Below are 19949 nucleotides of genomic sequence, written 5' to 3'. Positions count from 1 at the left end.
GTACAGAATCCAGCAGATGGAGACTAACTTGTTTAGGGTCAAGTGATCGCTGTGGTAGCCCAAGAGAGGGGATTAATGGCAGTGTACAACAGCGCCTTCAGACTGCAGAGTAGAGGCTTGGAGAACGTCACACTGTATAACAGAGTCAGCATGACAGCCGACACAACTTATTTTATGGAGATAGCTCGCTTACAAGTTAAAAATCAGGAGGAAAGCAAGCTGGAAGGGGTAATAAAGCAGGCACGTAATGCTGAATATCTCTGTGCTTGCAAGCCATTCAAAGTCACTTCCCCCCTTTCAGCAGTGCTGTAGTACAGCTTGAAATGGCTCCTAGTTTGACAAAAATGGAAGTCAGGCTCTGTGGCATGTGGTACCTGACCCAGGGAGACCTCTCTCCCCAGCGCAGGCAGCTTTCATCACACGTGAAGAAAAGAACACTTGTATAACCAAAAGCAGGGTATATTATAACAGTTGTAATTACCAAAAAATGTCTCTGTTTCTGGAAACATTTATAAAATTTCTGTTCAGGTTGCGGTCTGATAGATCCTAGACTTTTTCTTTTAAGCACTTCCATTTTCAGCAGAGAAATCGTCAAGTTAAATAAATATATGCTTTTCAGGTTACAAATTTATTTAGGATAGCTACAGGTCACAGAGGAGCTATATATAGCCCTAAGGAAAAGATATTTGCATTTGTTCTTGGTGGTGAGTTTGGGTTTTGGTTTTGCTTTCCTTTGGGTTCTTTGCATGGGCATCCTTAATATTGCCATTTATTGATTTACATAACCATTATCTTAAATGTAGGATTGTGTTATGGTTTTATTGTTTTATTTTGGTTACAATAAATAAAACAATACACAGTCACCCTGAAAAATAAGGATAAAAAGGAATGTAAAAGCATATACAGGGAAACAAGAGGCAGTAATGGTTAATGAGGGAGAGTGAAAAGGATGGAGTAATAGCGAAAGGAGATCAAGTCACAAGGTTCATGGTAACCATTACGAAACCATGTAAACATGTAAATACTGGAATACAACTAAAAAGGAAGCCGGCTTAATTAGTCCTAGAATGAGGAGGAGCTAGCTTTTCGACGTCTAAAAAAAAAATACACGCTTCCTCCTGAAACTTCAAAGTATTTCCCAGAAGTGCGGCCGTGCCTGGGCCTGGCCTGCCGAGCGGGAGGACTGCAGTGCCCTCGCGTGGCGGCAGCGCCCGCTCCCTCAGGCTTGCCGGCCGGGGAGGGGGCTGCTGCCTGCGCTTTTAAGAGCCTGTCCTCGTTCCACCTCCCCTACAACAGGAGACGACAGCTGACACGCTAACCCTGCAAAAACCATCTGCTCCCTTGTAAAGGCGCACGTTGGTCAGAGTTGCTAATAACTAATAATTAATAATAACTAAAAATTGATCGATTTTTACTCCCTCCAGGATCAGGTCAGAGCATTGGCACCTGACAGATGCTCATACAACAAGGCGACACTGTTCTGAGCAACAAAAACCACCGCCACAGCTTCCGTCAGCATGAGGGTGCTGGCTGCGTGGCTGGGACACACAGGACGAGGTCTACAAGAGCATGCTGCAGGAGCATCCAGAGAAATGGTTACACAAAGCTTCAACATGGAGGATCCAGCACACATGCACACATTTCACTTTTTACAGACTTCATAATAAAAATCGCCAAACGCAGGCCTGGAAACACAGAAATACATACAGGAAACACAGAAAAGGCTTTTGGTAATCTGTGTCAGCATGTCTGCTGTGCTAATTTCATTTGTGTGGTTCAGTCTTCAGAGATGTTGAGAGGAATACGAAACATTTAATCCCAAAGCCATATATTCCAGTAAGTATTCCTCTTTCCTATGTAAAATTTTGTTTGCCTACTTAATCCTTTCATTTCCCACAGAAATATTCTATATACTTATACTTTTTTGCTGTTTTAATCTTTCACATACACACAGTAACCACATTTCCTTTTTGTCTTAGCACAGCCAAGGCAAACATCACCATATACTCTGGCTTTCCAAGTAAGAAGGTACACAAACAGAGTCCATTGAACCTAAACCCTGTGATGGCCCTAAATGCCCAAGACTACTTGCAGCATTTTAACAAAATTATTTATACTCAGACATTTTCTCTACTCAGAGGCTCAAGACTTTTTCAGGGGAGTTCGTAATACTTTACTTTGAAACAACAGGGACTGAGAAGCACCTGCACACATTTAAACGTGGCAGAAGGGCACATGTGTGAAAAATTCTTCATTTCTCCCCGTAAAAAAACAACTAGCAATGTTTTTTCTATAAGCATCCCAGATTAACGCAACTGAATTCAAAGCAATGCTTTCCCCTTCTCAACTGGAAGACAAACCCATAGCTTGTCTTGTGCTGCTAGATAAGTAATTAAAAGTGAGATGACAAAGAAATATATTAAGAATTACGATCCCATAATTCACATTGAATAACAGTAACTAAGGTTTATATTCTCAGTCATGGGAATTGAAGCTTTGGGAGATCATAATTGCAAGTGTCGAGACTGGGACAGCTTATTAAGAGAATTCAGTTTCTTATGTAATCACAACTTTTTTTTTTTTCCTTTTTTTTTTGTAATCTCCATTCTAAGGTGCTGTGCTCAGAGACCTTTCCTATACTTATATTTACACCCTCACAATTTGGCAAGATCTCTAAAAAGCTATTAGAGTTGATTCTTTAGTGATATACAAAGCACACACACAAACCAAACACTCTTACATTCTTCACACACAGGTGAAAAGAAAGTATAAGCATCAAGCTAGTTTATTTTGACCTAAAACAATTTTTCCTTCCCACCAATAAGGGTACTGACCTACAGTTCCATCCTGATCCTACAACACCAAGATCTCTTCTCTCTAAGAAAGCCACATCTTTTACAGTTTTTAAAACAAAAATATCCAACTCTAATACAGTCAGTAGAAATCATTTTACCAAACTTTAGCCAGCTAAAAGCTGGCATTCAAGTTTAAACTGTCTGAGCTCCCTCTGTAGTCAGCAAACAACAGTAGCCAATCTTAACATGGGTTGAATAAATCATCTTCTGGGATACTTAAGCAGAAAGCCTAGATTCTTAAGGGACTAGATGCATAACTTTTAGATAAATATTAATGTAAGCCAATACATACATATTACAGAAATTTATGCAGCTTGTGGTAAGCTTATCTCTTCTTGGTTTTTCATTTTTTGCTCCCTCTCCCTGTCTCTTCCCCACCCCATCTCTAATTTCCTCAGCTATTTTTGTGTTTCACTTCTCGTCCACTTTTCTTTGCAGCTCTTGCTTTCATATCCAACTTCTGGTCCTTCCTGTTCAAGATCTCCTTTGCTCTCTCCCTTCCTTTTTGAATCACCACATACAAATCATTCACTCCCTGCCTCCTACTTCAGAGTTCCCCCTACTCTACCCGCTCGCTTTATTCCTCTCTCCCAGTCGCCAAAGGTTTAAGGTCAAGAGAGTGATCAAGCAGCAGCTTTGTTACACAGATGGGGTAGGAAGAAAGCAGAGGGAACAGTCGTAGCTGTTAAAGATCAGTTTCTCTTTCTGTTGAGAGCCAAAAAGAGACTCAGGACTGAGCCTGCTTGCACAGCTACCAATCGGTAATTTAATCAGTAAAATCTCTTGCTTGACGAAACAGTGATCCTTCACCAAATCTAATATAGGTCCAATTAAAGAAGGCATATGGCTTCGGATATGTTAAGTTTGTTCTCTAATTCCAGATGCCAAAAGACCCTGTGTATCTCTGGCATCTTTAGATGTATAAACTTTGTTTACATAAATTGGCATGGCTGGGTGGACCAGCAATCAAAATTGTGTGTTTCAGGAGGGCACCAGATATCAGCTTGCAGGCAGATCAGGAAGTCAGGAATAAGATACTCTTCCTGTAGTAACTCACAGAGTACAGTTACAACAGCTGAAAAGAAAGGAAATATTAAATATTTTTTTCACTAAAAATTCGAGTCTGCTGGAATGGGATGTAATTTTAAAGCAAAAAAAAAGAATGAAGTTATAATAAAAATCAGTTAGAAATGGAATAGACGAATATATTGCAGTTCAGGGTCCTTTTTTTTTTTCTTCCCTCAATACAAATTGAACTCTTAAAACAGGAACAGTGAACCTTTGGTAAACAGTCACAGTTTTAGTGAAACTTTTCTCAGGATCTCCAGAATCAATTTCAGAGGGATATTTTCTAACTTCCCATAGCAACTCATTTGTACATCACAACAAGCAATCCCATAGCAAACTGTGCATTGCAGGTGGGAAGAGAAAGGCTTAACGGGAGGAAGGCAGTGGCAATGGGACTCATTTTCCTTTGTTTTTCTCTGACAAAACAGTCGTGGACAGGTATTAGACCTAATTAAAGCATACAGAAGACTTTCATATTTGTTTCCATGGCTACTTCCCTTCACCTACCACTGCCACAGGGTTTGGTTAGAGCAGCCCACATCGCATACGAACACTGGGGAGCTAATACAGTCTTCAGTGGCCCTATACTAGTGTAACTCTGATGTTCCCTTTTCTTCTTTTGGTAATTAGCCTTAATTATGATAGACTAATCATCTCTCTATTAATTGTCTAGATTAATCAGAGCTGAAGTGTTGGAAAACATATTGTGGAACTCTTCTTAGGATTCATTTGCCTTCATCCACTTCTCCAGGAGCCAGTCTTTCTCAGACTTCATTTGTTCTCTTTTCACCTGGCATTTTCTAGTACAACTAGACGGATGGCCATTGAACTGTCTCTCAACCCACCAACCCCCCCTGCTATGTCTATCTGGAATTTGAGGGGGGGCAAGGGGAGCAAAAAAAAAAAATATAGTATCTGTATCACATAGCAAGAGGCCACAGCATATATAAGAGCGACTTAGGTGCAAATATGCATGGTAATTCCAAATGGCCCCATGTGGCCATGTTTGGTTGCGGGCTTCCCACTCTGTCCTACTGCTGGACCCATGCTGGTCAGAATCGCTGGCTGCTGCTACTACCGCACCCCCCTGGGGTTTCCAAAGGGAAGCACAACATTCTCAACCCACACCTCCTTCCCAGCACTGGAAAACTTTCACCACCAGCAAGGCAGCCTTTTAGCAGGATTTTTGGGGAACAAGGTTTTGGATGTTGGCATCCCAGCTCCTTAAGTTAAATACCTGAGGTTTGAAAATTAGTTGAAAAGTCTCTGCAAAAGAGTAGGCTATAAACCAAGCAAGGTCGACAGATGAAGTATTAACTGATGCCGCAAGTATCATTTTAATCTGCAGGTCACACACATATAGAAAGTTTTCTTACCTCGTGAGACCATAAAGTGGATAGATGGGTTTCAAAATTATTGTTATTATCAACAACAGCAGCAACAACAACAGCAGCAACAACAACTCACCATGTAAAAGGTAATTGGATCTCTAATCCATTGCATTCCCAACATCAACACATACACTCTGAGACAGTCAGAATAGGGTTCTCCTGTAGTTTCATTTGAGAATAACATATAAAATCCAACATCCTGATGCTGGATGTTGATGCTGAGGTTTCTGATTTGTAAGTCCGATAATCAGTATAGACATTATACACCACACTATTTGGGATATACTCTAGAAAACAAATAGCTAAGCTAAATCTAGGACACATGTAACGCAGCATATGAGCTCAATACGAAGATCTTCCTTCACCACTGAGTGATACATCCCTTTTTTGTTACTACCAAAAACTACAATCACTACTGCTGCATTAGTCAACCTCTGCCTTTTTTCATGCAAAGGACTGAGAGGGCACAGAAAAAGGACACAATATGAGGCTAAACCAGGTCCCTATAAGGACTCTATTATTCTTCAATTGTTCTCTATACTGAATCTCTGAACCATCACAATGTTTTCATTTATTTAAGAGTTTCCAGAAAAGAAAAGAAAAAACCTCAGGAAAAAAGCCAATAACCCATCTTATTAACAAAGCAGTAACATTTTACTGGCCCTCCTTTCCTAAGTCATTTGATTTTTATATCAATTAAGAGCTTACCTTCAATGGAAGCATGATGAAGTAAATAGTCACTATGTGTCTTGCTGAACACCCTGAACATTTCTGCAGCTCCTACACTCTTAGATCAATGTTTAGTCTACAAGAAAGAGCATACATGAAAAATAGCTTACCAGAGTGGGGAAAAGTGACGTGGAGGGCGAAAATGCACAGCCTTTAAAAAGTATTAGAATTATTTATATATTATATATTTTTTTCAGCATGATTTTTTGTGTTTTCTTTTTAAAACGTAGCTTACAGCAAAATTATCCCCCTTCAAATAAGAAAACTATTAATATTTGGATCAAGTAAGATGTAACTAAAAATTCCTCTACATTCCAGAATCCAATTATCCCCTCAGCTAAAAGGACAGTATAAGGGGTGGAGTAGGGGTGTGAAACCACCTATGTAATATGATTTCTAAATTTTACCTTATATACTGAGGGCTTATATATTTTACCTTATATACTGAGTCAGGTTTCTTAGCGTCTAGGAGAATATGATCCACAGCTCAATGCCCAGCTTGCAAGTTTTTTTTTAAATCTGCAAGTACTTTCAGAAGAATGCTTTCAATGCACTCTGATTTTCATAGAGTTTAAGGCTACAATGTGAAAGTAATTAGAAGTGTAAGTCTTCCAGTGACACCAGTAATATTTTTCAGCTTTCTATTTTTAGGATTTCTTGGCAAGGTTTCCTCTCTAATCCTGGCTCCCAGTTCCTGTCTAATGGCCCAAACTGCCAACAGAATTTTAGAGGAGGAATGCCTTGTGGCAAGTTTTTTCTGACTTATTACAGGAAGGGCAAAATGTGATTCTCCCCCCACCGTTTGCCAAAAACGGAGGTTCAAAGAATTTTCAAGAATCCAGAGGCAGCAGTCCATTCATCTGTGTCAAATCCCTGTGAATTGATGCCTATTCAAGGCAGGATCCCAGTTTCATACCACAAGCTCCCAACTCAGATCTTTCTTCTCAGTGAACATAGACTGAAAATGCACTTTTCATATTTCCCCTGTCAGTGTTTGACAGGTATAAACCAGGTTTTAGTTTGCAGTCACATCCGAGATACAAAAGTGTTGAAGGCAATAATTCAATTAAGTAGATCTTTAGCTTTAAAAAGTTATGGTGATAATTGATCAAAACACTGAAGATAGCACTGAAATGCAACTGTGGTAGTATTAAGAAGGATTCTTGCTATTTATTTATTTCTTGTTTTTATGTTTTGTGACAAAGTATAATACATAAGTTTCTTAATGAAAACTTCTACAGTATGTGGAAGCAACAGGAAGAATATTAATATTTATAAGGAAATTATTAAATCCACAGTGTATTTCATAATAGCTACCACTTCAAAGTATTTTGTGCGCAATCCTGTAGCAAGGTTAATCATTCTCATCCTGTTTTCTCATTCTCACCGTGTTTCAGAAAAAAGTTAAGATTATATTTTTAAATTTTGTGAGCCAGTCCTTTGCAGTTAACTTTATCCGAGTTGGAATTAAAAGGAGTTTAAAACAATTTAAACTGAAAATACTGTTCTCTGCTGAGTTCCACATAATTCATTTTTCCATCTAATGCCCTTCAACATTGCTGAAACCAGTTCCGGTTTGCTAAGTTTTTGAATGACATTCCAATGCTGTTACACTGACAACTTCAATAGAGCTGCAAAACCCAAGAAGCAGCAAGCATTGCTGGAATCTCAGTCAGAGCTGCCTAAGGCTCAGCTTCCGCCCTTCTAGAAGAGCTTCTGCCTCTCAGGATGGGGGCCATCCACAATGAAACCAAGCACTTGGTTCTGGTCAATTAATTCTACGTTTTAATGAATATTTAGCATCAATGGCCTTTCAAGATGGCTTGCAAAGGAGAAATAAGATTAATCAGGAAAACATCTTTTTGCTTTAAAAACAGTATTCTTCCATTTCTCCTTTTATGGATGTTCAGTGCATTCACTGATCCCAGCTGATACATTAAAACCATGCTCCTTTTTCTGTGGGGAAAACAGCAAAGTGTCATGGTTTGGTGACACAGAGGCTACCCCATCACTCTTTTTGAGGGTTCTGTCAGTATTCCTTTTGTCTAGACCCTCACATCTTGAGCGTCTTCATGCTACATGTGTAAATGCCTTCCTAAATAGGAATTCTTTCCAAATGAGGGCTGAGGAAAGAAAAGCAATCCCCATACTGTTCTGACATGGTTCCACAGTGAAGAATACTATAGCTTTTCCCTTCAGATCACTCGTTTTAAAACACCACAACCCACAAACTCTAAAATCCTGCAAGTTTGGTGGTTTTTTTTTTTTCAGTTTAAGCCAACAGATTCTCTTCTTTTCCCAGGTGGGAACACACATGATGCAACTAAAACTACCCATAAATCAATGGGAAATAAGTTAGGACTGACTCAGGGAAAAGTTACAGGTCAAATGTCTCATAAGCAGTTAACAGAAGACATGCTTTTGTGTCAAGAGTAACTGCGAACCTCAGCTTCCTCCTACTTAGGCAAGTTACAATCACAGGACCTCAGGGCAACAGATCGGCCACCAGACTTCCCCCTGCATGACTTCAGCCCTCCTCAAGTTAGCACTGCCACTGGTGCCATGGCGCTGGAAGAGTTGAGTGAAGTGACAATCATTATTTTCACGTGCATATAGTTCTTCTTACAGTGCCCATCAAAAACACCCATTCACAAAGTACTTTCCCCTGCTCAAGCATAAAGGCAAGAAAAAACTGTTCCAAATACCTTAAAGACAGGCTAAAAATACAACCCTTTGTTTAACCGCCCACCGAAATTACAGCTGTATGAAATCCAGGTCAAAATCTGCAGGCTGAACTCACTCATCTTCTATACTATCTTTCTTTCTCTCTCGCCCATGTGTGCGTGCACACACACCCCCACATCTAGGTCCTGGTGCCACTGTGCATATGCTTAAATGAAGAAGCCCTTGGACCACTGCATTCAAGACTACAACATGATCAGCCCGTCGCTGAAGCACCATACTGAATACATGCACTGAAAACCCATGAAACTGACACTGCAATAAATCTACAGCAAGCCTTCATAAATCGTGTGGGGAGCCTTCAAGGACAAAGACCCAAATGGTTTTAATTTCCCTCTAAGTGATAGCCATAGTTAATACCAGATTTGGCAGGAAGCAGGCATTCCATGCCCGTTGGGCTTATACGGACATGAAAAAGAGTTTATGTTTGACATTTGCTTTAAAAACATAATGAAAACCTTTTGCTCTTTCAAGTCCCAAACTTGCATTAGTTTCTGAGAGTCTGTTACTTTAAAAAAGCATTTGTTGGCTCCAATTGCTTGGATAACTGACAAAAAAGCATTATGAGTAGGCTCTTCGTTAGTGTTCTGTAGCTGGATGACAGAGTACAGGGAGCAACAGAAACAAGATGCTGAACAGCACATTCGCTCTCTGTCCCCCTTACAACTGTTTTTGATAAATAAGAAGTGGCTTATGACATCAAGCTCTGATTCATCACTGGCAGCTCTCCATCAATTAACAGAAAGGAAAGAATATGTAGTATTTCCACATATCATCCCAATTGTCTCCACATGTTTTCTCCCTGAATGTCACATACAGCCATCTGCCTGGTGCCCTGTGGCACTGCTGAACAGTATGGCAAGTATTGGTAATACTGGAGATCCAAAAGCAACAGTCCATTTTCCATCAGCTGTCCTCCACGTTCCTGCCAGATATGTAATGGAGGGCTAACGCCTCCACAGTGTTAGATGCATTTGGGTCAGGTCAGAGCTGGGAAGGCTTGTGGATGACAGTCTTCTCAGGGCAGAAGGTACGAAAGGGCCAAGGCCAGCTAGTTGTGAGAACAGGAAGCAGAAGTTTAATAGAGCTCTTGCAAGTCCCACAGTCAAAACATAACCAGCCTGATCCCTCCATCCTGAAATCTAGATGGGAACCAAAAAGATACATCTTGCTCTATGTGTCACAGCTCCTGTAAAAATGGCTGACTTCACACCATGTGTAAGGCCTATATATAGGCATATGTATATGCCTATACATAAAGGCATAATTCAACCTAAGGAAAGGAACAGCTCTGTGGTGTGCCCTAGATCCATCATGATCATGACTTACTGCTTTGTGTTGCATTACTTAAAATTAATACATCACCAGTTTAGCCATGTGGCTACACTCAGGTTCACAAATAACTTGAGATATGAATAACAACCAGTGTCGGCATGTGAATACTTTCACACATGTACTCTCACATGTACGCATGCAGATTATGTTCTGCATTTTGAAAAAATAGATGTATTAATTTTTTTAAAACCTGAACTCTTGCTACAGAAACTGCTCATATTTATACCCAGGGAGTAAAGGTGCAATTAGGATTATCATTATAACTTAGGCATCCAAGAAGTAACAGAGAAGTCCTAGCTTTGGTGACTTCAAAGGGGATCTGGGACATAAGTAACTTTTCTTAAAGCCCACAGGGTCCAAAAGGGTTTTAGAAAACAGTAAGTTACCTCAAGGTGACTCTTATATTATCAGCTCTCCTTATATTACCAGCTGGCTGAGGTTGGAAGCCAGAAAAGACTGGGATGGAATAGGGCTTGGCCCTTCCCCAGAGAGGAAGTAACTTCCATGACCAGCTGGACCAGGGCCAGTGGGAAGATCTACAAACCAAGTACAGCAGCATGACAAATCTGTGGATTAGCAGCAGCATTGTCAGGGAGCAAGGCATGCTCAAAGCTGGTCATCACATGGGATTTGGGAATGAACTCTGTTTTCAAAAGCCAATTCAGAAAAACCAGACTGAACCACCTCCTGACCACCATGATGTGAAGTGGTCATCCTTGCCATAGCGAGCTCTTGAGGTTTGGTAAGAGTCCTTACAAAAAAACGTACTGGATGGCTGATAATAAGTAGGAATCTCAAAGACTTTGAGATAAACTTCATCACCCCAAAGACTTCTTCCTTTAGTTTTATGTATGTTACAAAATGAAACAGGCCAGGAATGAATGAGAGTGCCTGTTCACTTCAGTTAGCTCTGGCTTCATTTAATTTTTTCCTCCTCAGATCTGGAACAGCTCTGATAAACAATAGTGGCAGTTGACTCTCTAAAACATTTCACATCTATGTTATTTGTGATAGCTGGAACAGCTATTTATGCCCTTAATCCGAAAGGGAAGATCCACAAGGCAGTGGTATTTGGCTTTAATTGCAAAGACCTTATAAGAATAAAACAAGTAGCCAGGAACCCATTACTGTAGAAAGCAGTATTGACTGATGGTTGAAAGCACAGATAAACTGAAGTAAGAAGATCTGTTACAGGCTGTGCTACCAAGTTCTTTTGGTTAAGTGTCTTTTCTCCATTCCATTTATTTAATTACAGCCAAGATGAAAAAGTGCTCTTCTGTGACAGAGACAATGGAAAATCTGCAAAATTGGAATCAAAATGATGACTTAAAAATTCCCACTTACAAGTGGCACCTGAGGTTGTCATTTGCTTCATTTGAAAAAAACCTCTAGAGCTTTACATACAAGTTTTATTTTGGATATGCTACTAATTTTGAATGTAGAGGTATTCTCAATGATCATCCGAACAGATTTCAAACATAACTTTTAATTAAAAGTAATTTTTTCAGACATAAAGCATAAAGGTATACATATACATTTCAGGTGATTCTCATAGTTATTCTTGCTGTCCTTGTATGGTGATAAAATTTGCACTGTGCCTTCTAGGTCATACTTCCTTTCCCATTTGATTTTACAACTGGCAGGTCATTGAACAAGAAAACAGGGTTTCATAAACACACACCATAGTAATTCTCCAAGAAAAATGAGCTACCAGTAAAGCAGAATAATAATTTCTGACTCAGAAATTGGTGAAATAGTAGGGCAGAGACTGAATGCTAGACAACAAATGCAAGAAATCCTGGACTATTTCAATGCTTTTTTTGAAGGACAAAAACATTATTCAAGTCCTAAATGGGTGAGCTGCCAAACAGCATCTCATGCCTTCAGTTGTCACGAAGCGGGTTCAAACTCCTCACCATCTTGCATGGAACTACAGAGGGCACAAACTAAGACTAAAAATAATCTCAACCCCTCACACACACTGAGAAACACCTAGCATACACTCAGCACTGGGCACATGCTTACTTTTTACATTCCCACTGTATTTACTTGAGTTGGCATGGCAAAATCATGTCTAGCTGGAAAATCTAATCCTGCTTATTTTGGCTCTTTATGTATTAAAAACAGAGCCAGCTGGAAGGAGAAAAGAAACAAAAAGTTAGTGTACTACTGTCTTCTCTTCATCTGTTTTTAAGAGAAGGTCACTTCACATTTGGGGGTTTTTTTGGCCATGTGGGGAGGAAAGGTTTTTCCCAGAAGTGATCAATTATAGAAAGTGGCAGGTCACATAAAATGAATTCACAACATGAAGGTAGCTGCAACATTCAGCCACTGGGACTCAGTCTTGTCATGTACTATGTACCATAGCCTCTTTTCTAATGGTCAAACCTAGATAGTGGGAATTCACATAAATAAAGCAGGAGTACAGCATACGAGCTTACAGAATTTGTTGCAAGCTGTTAGCAGGCTTCTAACTTAAATCTCCTTTTCCTCCCTTGGTCCCTTCCACGTATGCCTCTCCAACCTAGCCCATACATAAGAAGGTTAACATGAAGAATATTGTTAACTACCACCCATGCTAAAGATGAAAAAGCCCCCTGAAATCTAGGTTTAATTTTCTGCAGGGTATTTGTATTTTAACTGCCAGGGCACTATATCCTGTATAAATTATTTCCTGGGTAAAAGGTATCTTCACATGCCTGGAGTTTCTAAGTCATTATCAGCTTTGTATGAGACTGAATCAGGATTCTTAAACCTATGTAGGTGTTTTATGTTCCACCAGCAGTCCCTTACAATGCTGTAAGAGATCCACAAAGACCTGGGTTCAGCACTGAAAGTTTTGTTGCTGTATGAGCCATAGAATCAGACCCCAATTCAAGCAACCGCAGATATTTAAACCAGGGCCTATATTATATATAAACAACTACACATGTTAAAGTATGAAATACCACAGTTAAACAAGTGAAAATCTGTAGCAGGGTACATCACAGATACAGTTTCAAACCCAAGCATCCCACATTAGGGGAAAAAGGAGGGCAGTGGGCAAGAAAGCTGTTTTTGTAAGGGTATCTGAGAGGATGCAACAAAGCAAAAGGAAATATCAAGTAGTTCTCTCTTTGGAGGAAAATATAAGAGGGCATAATGATAAACATTGTTTGGGGAGGAGGGGGAAATTTATCATGACCAGCACCATACGTGGGTCACTAGGGGATTAAACATTCCTAAACTTTAATTCAGTAAAATATCTTAAGTCATCTTTAAAACTAATTTTCAATTTCTAGAGATGTCAAGATCACATGAGCCTGTAAGTATTTTATTGTATAGGAACAGGCTTAAGAAATTGCTTAATGTTCAAGTGCTTTGTTAAATGAAGAACCCTGCTGCTGGAGCTAAGTACACATTTAACCATGGCAGACTCATGATGATTCCTCAACCTCTTACATGAGTAGAGTAGAGTGGAAGAGGAAGGGAAACACTGCTAACACTTTACTTTTTCATCTGCATCAGCCCCGAGGTCAGGAGGAAGGACCAGCTGGAATAAAGGAGAAATAGGAAAAGGAGCATGACTCTCATTCCGCATATCATAAAAGAACTTGTATATTTAAATAACAATTATGAAAATTTAATCATTGGTTTGGGTGATTAAACAATGTGTATCAGTGATGGAATTGTGATCTGAAACGTCTGTGCAAAGAAACAGCTTTATGAAATGGTGGGGTGAATGAAACTATTTAATCTCCTTGCTTTTAACCAGCTAGATTTGAAGCAGATTGTAACTACTTACATTCAACACATTCATTTCTCCCTCACTCTGAGATTTTTATTCTATCAGTTTTCTGGATAACCAAAGACTGTCCAAGATCCAGGAAACTTCCCTATTTAGATTAAAAAAACCCCAGAACCAACAACAAATTTTATTTTAGAATAATACAATTTAACATTCATAGTCTGTGGGAAGAAACGATTCTGAAATTATAAAGCAACAGCAATGCTTAAAGTTACCCACAAACTGTAAAAAAAAAAATTGTTTTCTATTGTAAGTTTCATGGGAAAGTTGTTCACCTTATGGGACGTCACTTGAAGGCAGCAACTGAGCCATTTGGGGAACTTTCTCTTTCCTACTATTCACTTAATATTATTCTGGAAGGAAAAAGTGTTTTAAATCCTTCTTTGCTTATCAGTTCCTCCAAGAAATTATTTTTGTGAAGTTTTGAAGCTGCATTTATTTTTCTAAAAAAAAAAAAAAAAAATCTTTACTTCCCTCTTGCTAAAAACCACGATAAAACTGGATTAAAATGACTGAAAACTATCCAACCCATTTTCTACAGGACATATCACAGCTGTCAGACGAAAGGCAGGATACTGAAGCGAAGATGTAATTCTTTCCAGTAACAGCCATTATGTTTCAGTGTACTTCACCTGTCTGAGACCACTTGGAAACCTAACTGATACAGCAGCTAAAATTGCTTGAGGTTTTTGAAAAGCTTTTTCCTTTCCTTGGTCATTAAAAAGAGACAACTTGCACTTAAGGAACCAGACATTGTGCTGAAGACCTTGAAAAGAACTCCAGTTGCATACTGTTACATAGTCTGTATTAGGCTAGCTTCCACTTTCCCCAAGTACTAAATAATATTAGCAACAGGGACATCATTATATGAATTAACCTGACTGGTTAAATAATAATAATGGAGTGGGAACAAGATACATAGTCTAAGGGATTTTCCATCAACATACGATAATAAAAATGATGCCACTTTCCTCCAGAATGTATTCATTAAATTAAAGAACACATTTATTAACAAAAGGATGGATTGGCCCACAGGATTCATCAGCTTCTTGAATAGGATTTGACTAATAATGCCCCCACTGGCTTGGTCTTCTACAGTTGTCATCATCTTGGCCTGCAATCTGCACAGAGGACCTAGCACTGGCAAAAAAAAAAGAAAATATTCTTAAGGATTCTTGTTGTTTCATTCTGACTTTTCTGTTGCATAACACAATACAAGGAAATGATGCTAGAGACTTACACGCTTGTGGGCATTTTGGGCCAATGCTGCTATTTGCTTAGTATTCAAGCCAAAAACCCTTTAAAATCTTTCTTCCTGGAAGAACTACTTTTCTTCCTATTCTTTCCGTCTGTACAAATAAGTCATCAGTAGCAGAAGCCAGAATATTCCTGCAGGGATATTATGGACTGTGTAATGTTGGTGACTACTCTCTGATGTAGAGTAGCATCCTCACATTTGCACACTTTCACCCAGAGTCAGAGATTCTAAGATATAATATGGAAGCCTACCATTTAGAGAAGACAGTACGGAGATCCATTTGGACTGTCCTTTTTCCTTGCTTTGCACAATTGGCAACTCATTACTTAAACAGTAATATGCTTCAGTGGAAAAGCATTACACTGAGGATGAGGAAACCTGAAGTCTTTTATGTATTTGCTGAGCAACTCTCGAAAAGTTACTTTTTTTATTTTACTTTGCACTTCAGTTTTCACTATTGCTTTTTTGCTTGCTGACATAAAGACAGCAGGATTAAGATCTCTTGAAAAAGAAAAAAGGTAATATCAGCAATGCAAAACAAAGGTGTTTTTATCATAAAATGTTAGGAGCTGTAAAAACACCAGTCCTTGAACTGAAATTATCAGAAACTATATGCAAACAAGTTCCTATCTCCCACACTCAACTTCCAAGGAGAAAAAAAACATCCCAAGAATCGCTCCTCTAAGAAGTCTGGCCTCACTAAAGATTGTTTAGAAGGTCTGACCTCCCTTACAATATTATATCCAAAGAAAATGAAATTTAAAGACGTGGTTAAAAAGTAAAGATTAAGACAATGAGTTTTCAGGTAACATTGGGATCTGCTCAGGAAGGACCGCCTGCAGAAACTGTGCTTGTATTCAGTCCTGACTCCAGTCCAGACTGAAGAGGGAATTCAATAGTCACTGTCACAGCAGCCCCTCACAGAAAGCCGATAAACCACCCGAAGACAAGGCCTAACCAAAAAACATAATTGCAAATCTGTGGCATTAGTGCCAATTTTAAGTTAGTTTAATTCCATTGATTCCAAGAGAAAAATACTTGTCTAGTGTAATCATACTAGAAAAATCTACCCCTCCCCTTGAAAATACAAAACAAACAAACCCCCTCACTCTTTAAAACACCTTCCTAGATTCAAATTTATGCTATTTTCCCCTCAACTTTGTGTTAAGGCCTTCTGGCCTATACTGAGGCAGAATTTCTAATATTACAATTATTTCAACCACCCAGTGGTAGAAATTCAGATGGCCTATTGTGTAATTATATATCTTCCTACTGGAAGAGAAAGATCAATAGAAATTCAACAATATAGAAAGCTCATATTTTAAGCTGTTGCTTGTTGCCTCCTTTTTCATGTTCCAGATGTAAAATAAAGCCACTGATGTTAATACATCCTGCCCACATGTTTTCCTTTCCATAATAGCAGCATAAATTCGAGCCTATGCCAGCTTTGTAGACGACTACATCATTTGAACGCATTTTATAACCAATATTTTGAGAATTACTGGCCCAGCTTCCCCTATCTCTCATACTAATTTACAACTGATGAAATGCAATTGGTTTCAGAGAAGAAACTCTTGATTTATACTAATGTATAGTAAGAAAAAAAAGCAGACCATCCATTTCATGGAACTTGGTATGAGGGTGGTAAAGTTCTGCTTAGCCCCAGTGGTCCCTGCTCTATTCCTACGGACTGGTGTTAAGGAACTACCAGATTTCTTTATCTTGTTGCTTGGTGTTATCCTCTCCCTGTCCTTTTAAGTCTCACAGAAAGAGGAGTTTAACATCATTTAGCTTGTTCTCTTGCTTCTGGCTTCAATGCTCAGGTTCACTTGATACTTCAGGATACCTTAACAAGGAAAGGAAGATTCAAGAACAAACTTGGAAGTAAAATCTAGCTTATAAGGGGTTACTCCTAAGCAATGTTAATAACATTAATTAGCCAGAGAGCCCTCTGAGCAGCAGACTCTCAATTAGCAGCCCCAGGCAGCCACAAAGAAAAGCAGGAACCAAAGGGGCAAAACTGTCATGGTGAACAGGTACCACACCAGTGTGACACTGTTTTTGAGCCATAGGGTTACCCATCCCTAAGTCCTAGTAATATAAGTGCTGGCATGAAAAAGAGAACAAGGCATGGCTTTTGCTCCCAAAGTCATCTAGCGTAGAACATTTTCTTAATGTGTTTCAAGAGCATCCAGCAAAATTGGGGTCCTGGTGCCAACTGAGTCACTGTGCAATAACCAGTTAGTAATATTCCCTCTAGTAAAGCATGGTCCATTAAGATTCTAAAATCAGACTCATGGTGCTGGAGCTAAGAGTTACTAGAAAATTGATATTTATCAATCCCTGGGGGAAAAAAAAAAAAGTTTGTTACAATAATTTTTCTTTCCATTGTAACATTATGATTTTCAGGCTTAATATGCCTAAGGTCACAGGCTAATGTTTTTTTAGCAAGAGATCACTGGAGATCATTGTATATGCTTTCAAATGGAGTAAAACTCCTTCTTCTAATTGTGTGAGAAGGCAGAAAATTCAGCCCTTTAAATGACTCGTCTACTACTGAAAGCTGGCCATCTTACACCTCAGAGGAAAGCAATTCTGGCAGGAAAACATACACTCAGATATTTCCTTGGCAGCTTTTTATAATAAAATGGTTATTTGAAGCTGCTTGGTTTGAAATGTTAGATGCAAGAGTGATGGAGATGGTTTCACAGATAGAGTGCACATGAGATGGTCAAAGGGAGTTTGAAACCAGTAAAGATTATTTAGTGCATATATCCACAGTTTACCACTTGTGCGGTATATTATTCATGAATTTCTGGGAAACTAATCCTAAAAGATTTCAACGGAAATGGTACGTTTTCAGAAGGGATTTGAAATGAAGGAGGTTGCTCACTTAAGCATGCAAGAGAGAGAGAGACTGCTATAGCGTGCCGAACCTAAGTCAGCAAAAGGATTTAAACATATGCTTAAAATTAATTTAAATCCGTTGTTGAATCAAGCTGTCAGAGGTAACCCAGAAGGAAGTGCATGAAACTTCAAAGGTCCAGAGATTTGCTTAGTAAACCAGAAATAGAGATGCTTGAATGAGCCTCTGGAATGAGCTCCGTGGTGCTGAGACCCTGGGCTAATGCTCTGGAAAGGTTTCTGGTACTTCCTCGGCAGCTGTGCCGAGAGGCTGCTATTTTGGCAGTTTCTCTGGTTTTGTCCAGTCATAAAGTCAAAGGGATCAAATAGGTTTAAAACCAGAATTATTTAAAGTTGATCAAATTTTCAGGCCCGTGAAAAGTTGGTATGTGTACTTCAGGATTATCCTCATTTCTGGACAATTCTTTTCCGTAACTGCCCCAAGAAGCGATTTAGGTGCATATTCAAAAGTAGGAACGCACACTCTGGCATGTGCCAGCTGCGGCCGGTATCACAGGGGAGCAGCACGCTGCTGACCAAGCTCCGCGGGCTCAGTACCCGGGACCGAGCCGGCGCAGCGGGAAAAGCGAGCTGCCGCGTACGCGCACTGGAGCCGAGGCCGGGCTCAGCCTGGGCGCCGGGAAGCCCCCGGCGGGAGTTTACGGAAGGCGCCGAGACGCCGCCCCGCATACCCGCGTCTTTGCTCTCCTTACCGCCGCGGAGAGAGGCGGGCGCTGCCGCCACGCACGCCCCGCGCAGCCCCGGCCCCCGCCGCCCCGGGCGGCGCGGAGCGGAGCTGCCGCCGGCGCCCCGCGGCCGGGCCTGGCGAGGCGAGGCGAGGCGATGCTCCCGCCGCCGGGCGCAGGCGCCTCCCCGCGGCCCGCCCTTCGGCGGCAGCGGCGCCGAGCCCGGCGGGGGTGGCCGCGGACCCCGGCAGAGCCGAAACCCGCCCCGCCGCCCGTGGGGCTGGGGAGCAGGTCCCACGTACCTGAATCATCGTCTCGGCGTCTTCTTGCGCCGAGCGGCGACGGGACAGGGGACGTAGCTCCCTCCCGCGGCACGCCAAGCTCGCCCGGCCGCCCATGGGGCACTCCCGGCCGGTCCTCGCCTCCAGCGCGGCCCCGGAGCTCTGCCCTCTGCCCGCTCCTCACCCGCCGCCGGCAGCCATGAGCCCCCCCGCCCCTGCGCGGCCGGTGCCGGGCTTCCCCAGCCGGGCCGAGCTCCCCTGGCTGTCACCAGCTCGGCCGCTCTCCGAGCTCCTTCCCTCTCGCTTCCCTTTTTGTTACCCGGCTCCCGAGCTGACCACACCGTGCCCCCTCCGGGGCCAGGACGACAAATCAGAGAGCCGGTGCGGAAAGCTCCGTCTCCAGCTGGGGAAACTTAGCCTTCCCTATCCTGGTGGGAGGGTTTTTGGATCACTGAGTGGTATGGATACAATAACAACGAAACTGATAACTCGCAAAACAGTCTGCATCGGAGGTGCACTGCTTTTGTGCAGAAGAAAAGCGAGCTTTCGAGCAATCCGTCACTAAAGCAAGCTGATAGTACCCAAGTAACTTGAGAGAGAAAAATGGGTATTTAAAGTTGACACCAAGAATGACTTTGAAAACAGTTTCCGAAGGGGAGAACCTACAGGAATTTCCTGCTTCTCTGTGTAATCTGCCTGCTTGTGTACATTAATTAATTCCCTTTAGTTTTTAACTGAACTTATTTTCCCTGCCTGCGAAAGGATGCACACTGCTAAGGGGCAGGAAGGGTAACCATGCGATGGAATCACAGCACCGTAAGCTGAGAGACAGAGGCTCTGTTACCCTCTTTGCCAAAGACGTTTGCTATCCCGTGCAATTTAAGTTTGCAGAAATGTGCTGTAATTTTGCATG

The 19949-nt window shown here is 40.9% G+C and overlaps 1 protein-coding gene across 1 annotated transcript in view; it reads right to left on the bottom strand.

Annotated features, from left to right (window-relative positions):
- Positions 1–19321, bottom strand: part of TNS3 (tensin 3) — a 256780-nt gene extending 237459 nt beyond the window's left edge. The window contains exon 1 of the mRNA XM_075142915.1: positions 19058–19321. Within this exon, the coding sequence (XP_074999016.1) occupies positions 19058–19153 (96 nt within the window). The 5' untranslated portion in view covers positions 19154–19321. The remainder of the gene's footprint in view (positions 1–19057) is intronic.
- Positions 19322–19949: the final 628 nt, after the last annotated feature.

This window comes from Calonectris borealis, chromosome 2, assembly GCF_964195595.1.
Source record: "Calonectris borealis chromosome 2, bCalBor7.hap1.2, whole genome shotgun sequence".
Lineage (NCBI taxonomy): Eukaryota > Metazoa > Chordata > Aves > Procellariiformes > Procellariidae > Calonectris > Calonectris borealis.
This window is presented reverse-complemented; position numbering and strand designations above follow the sequence as displayed.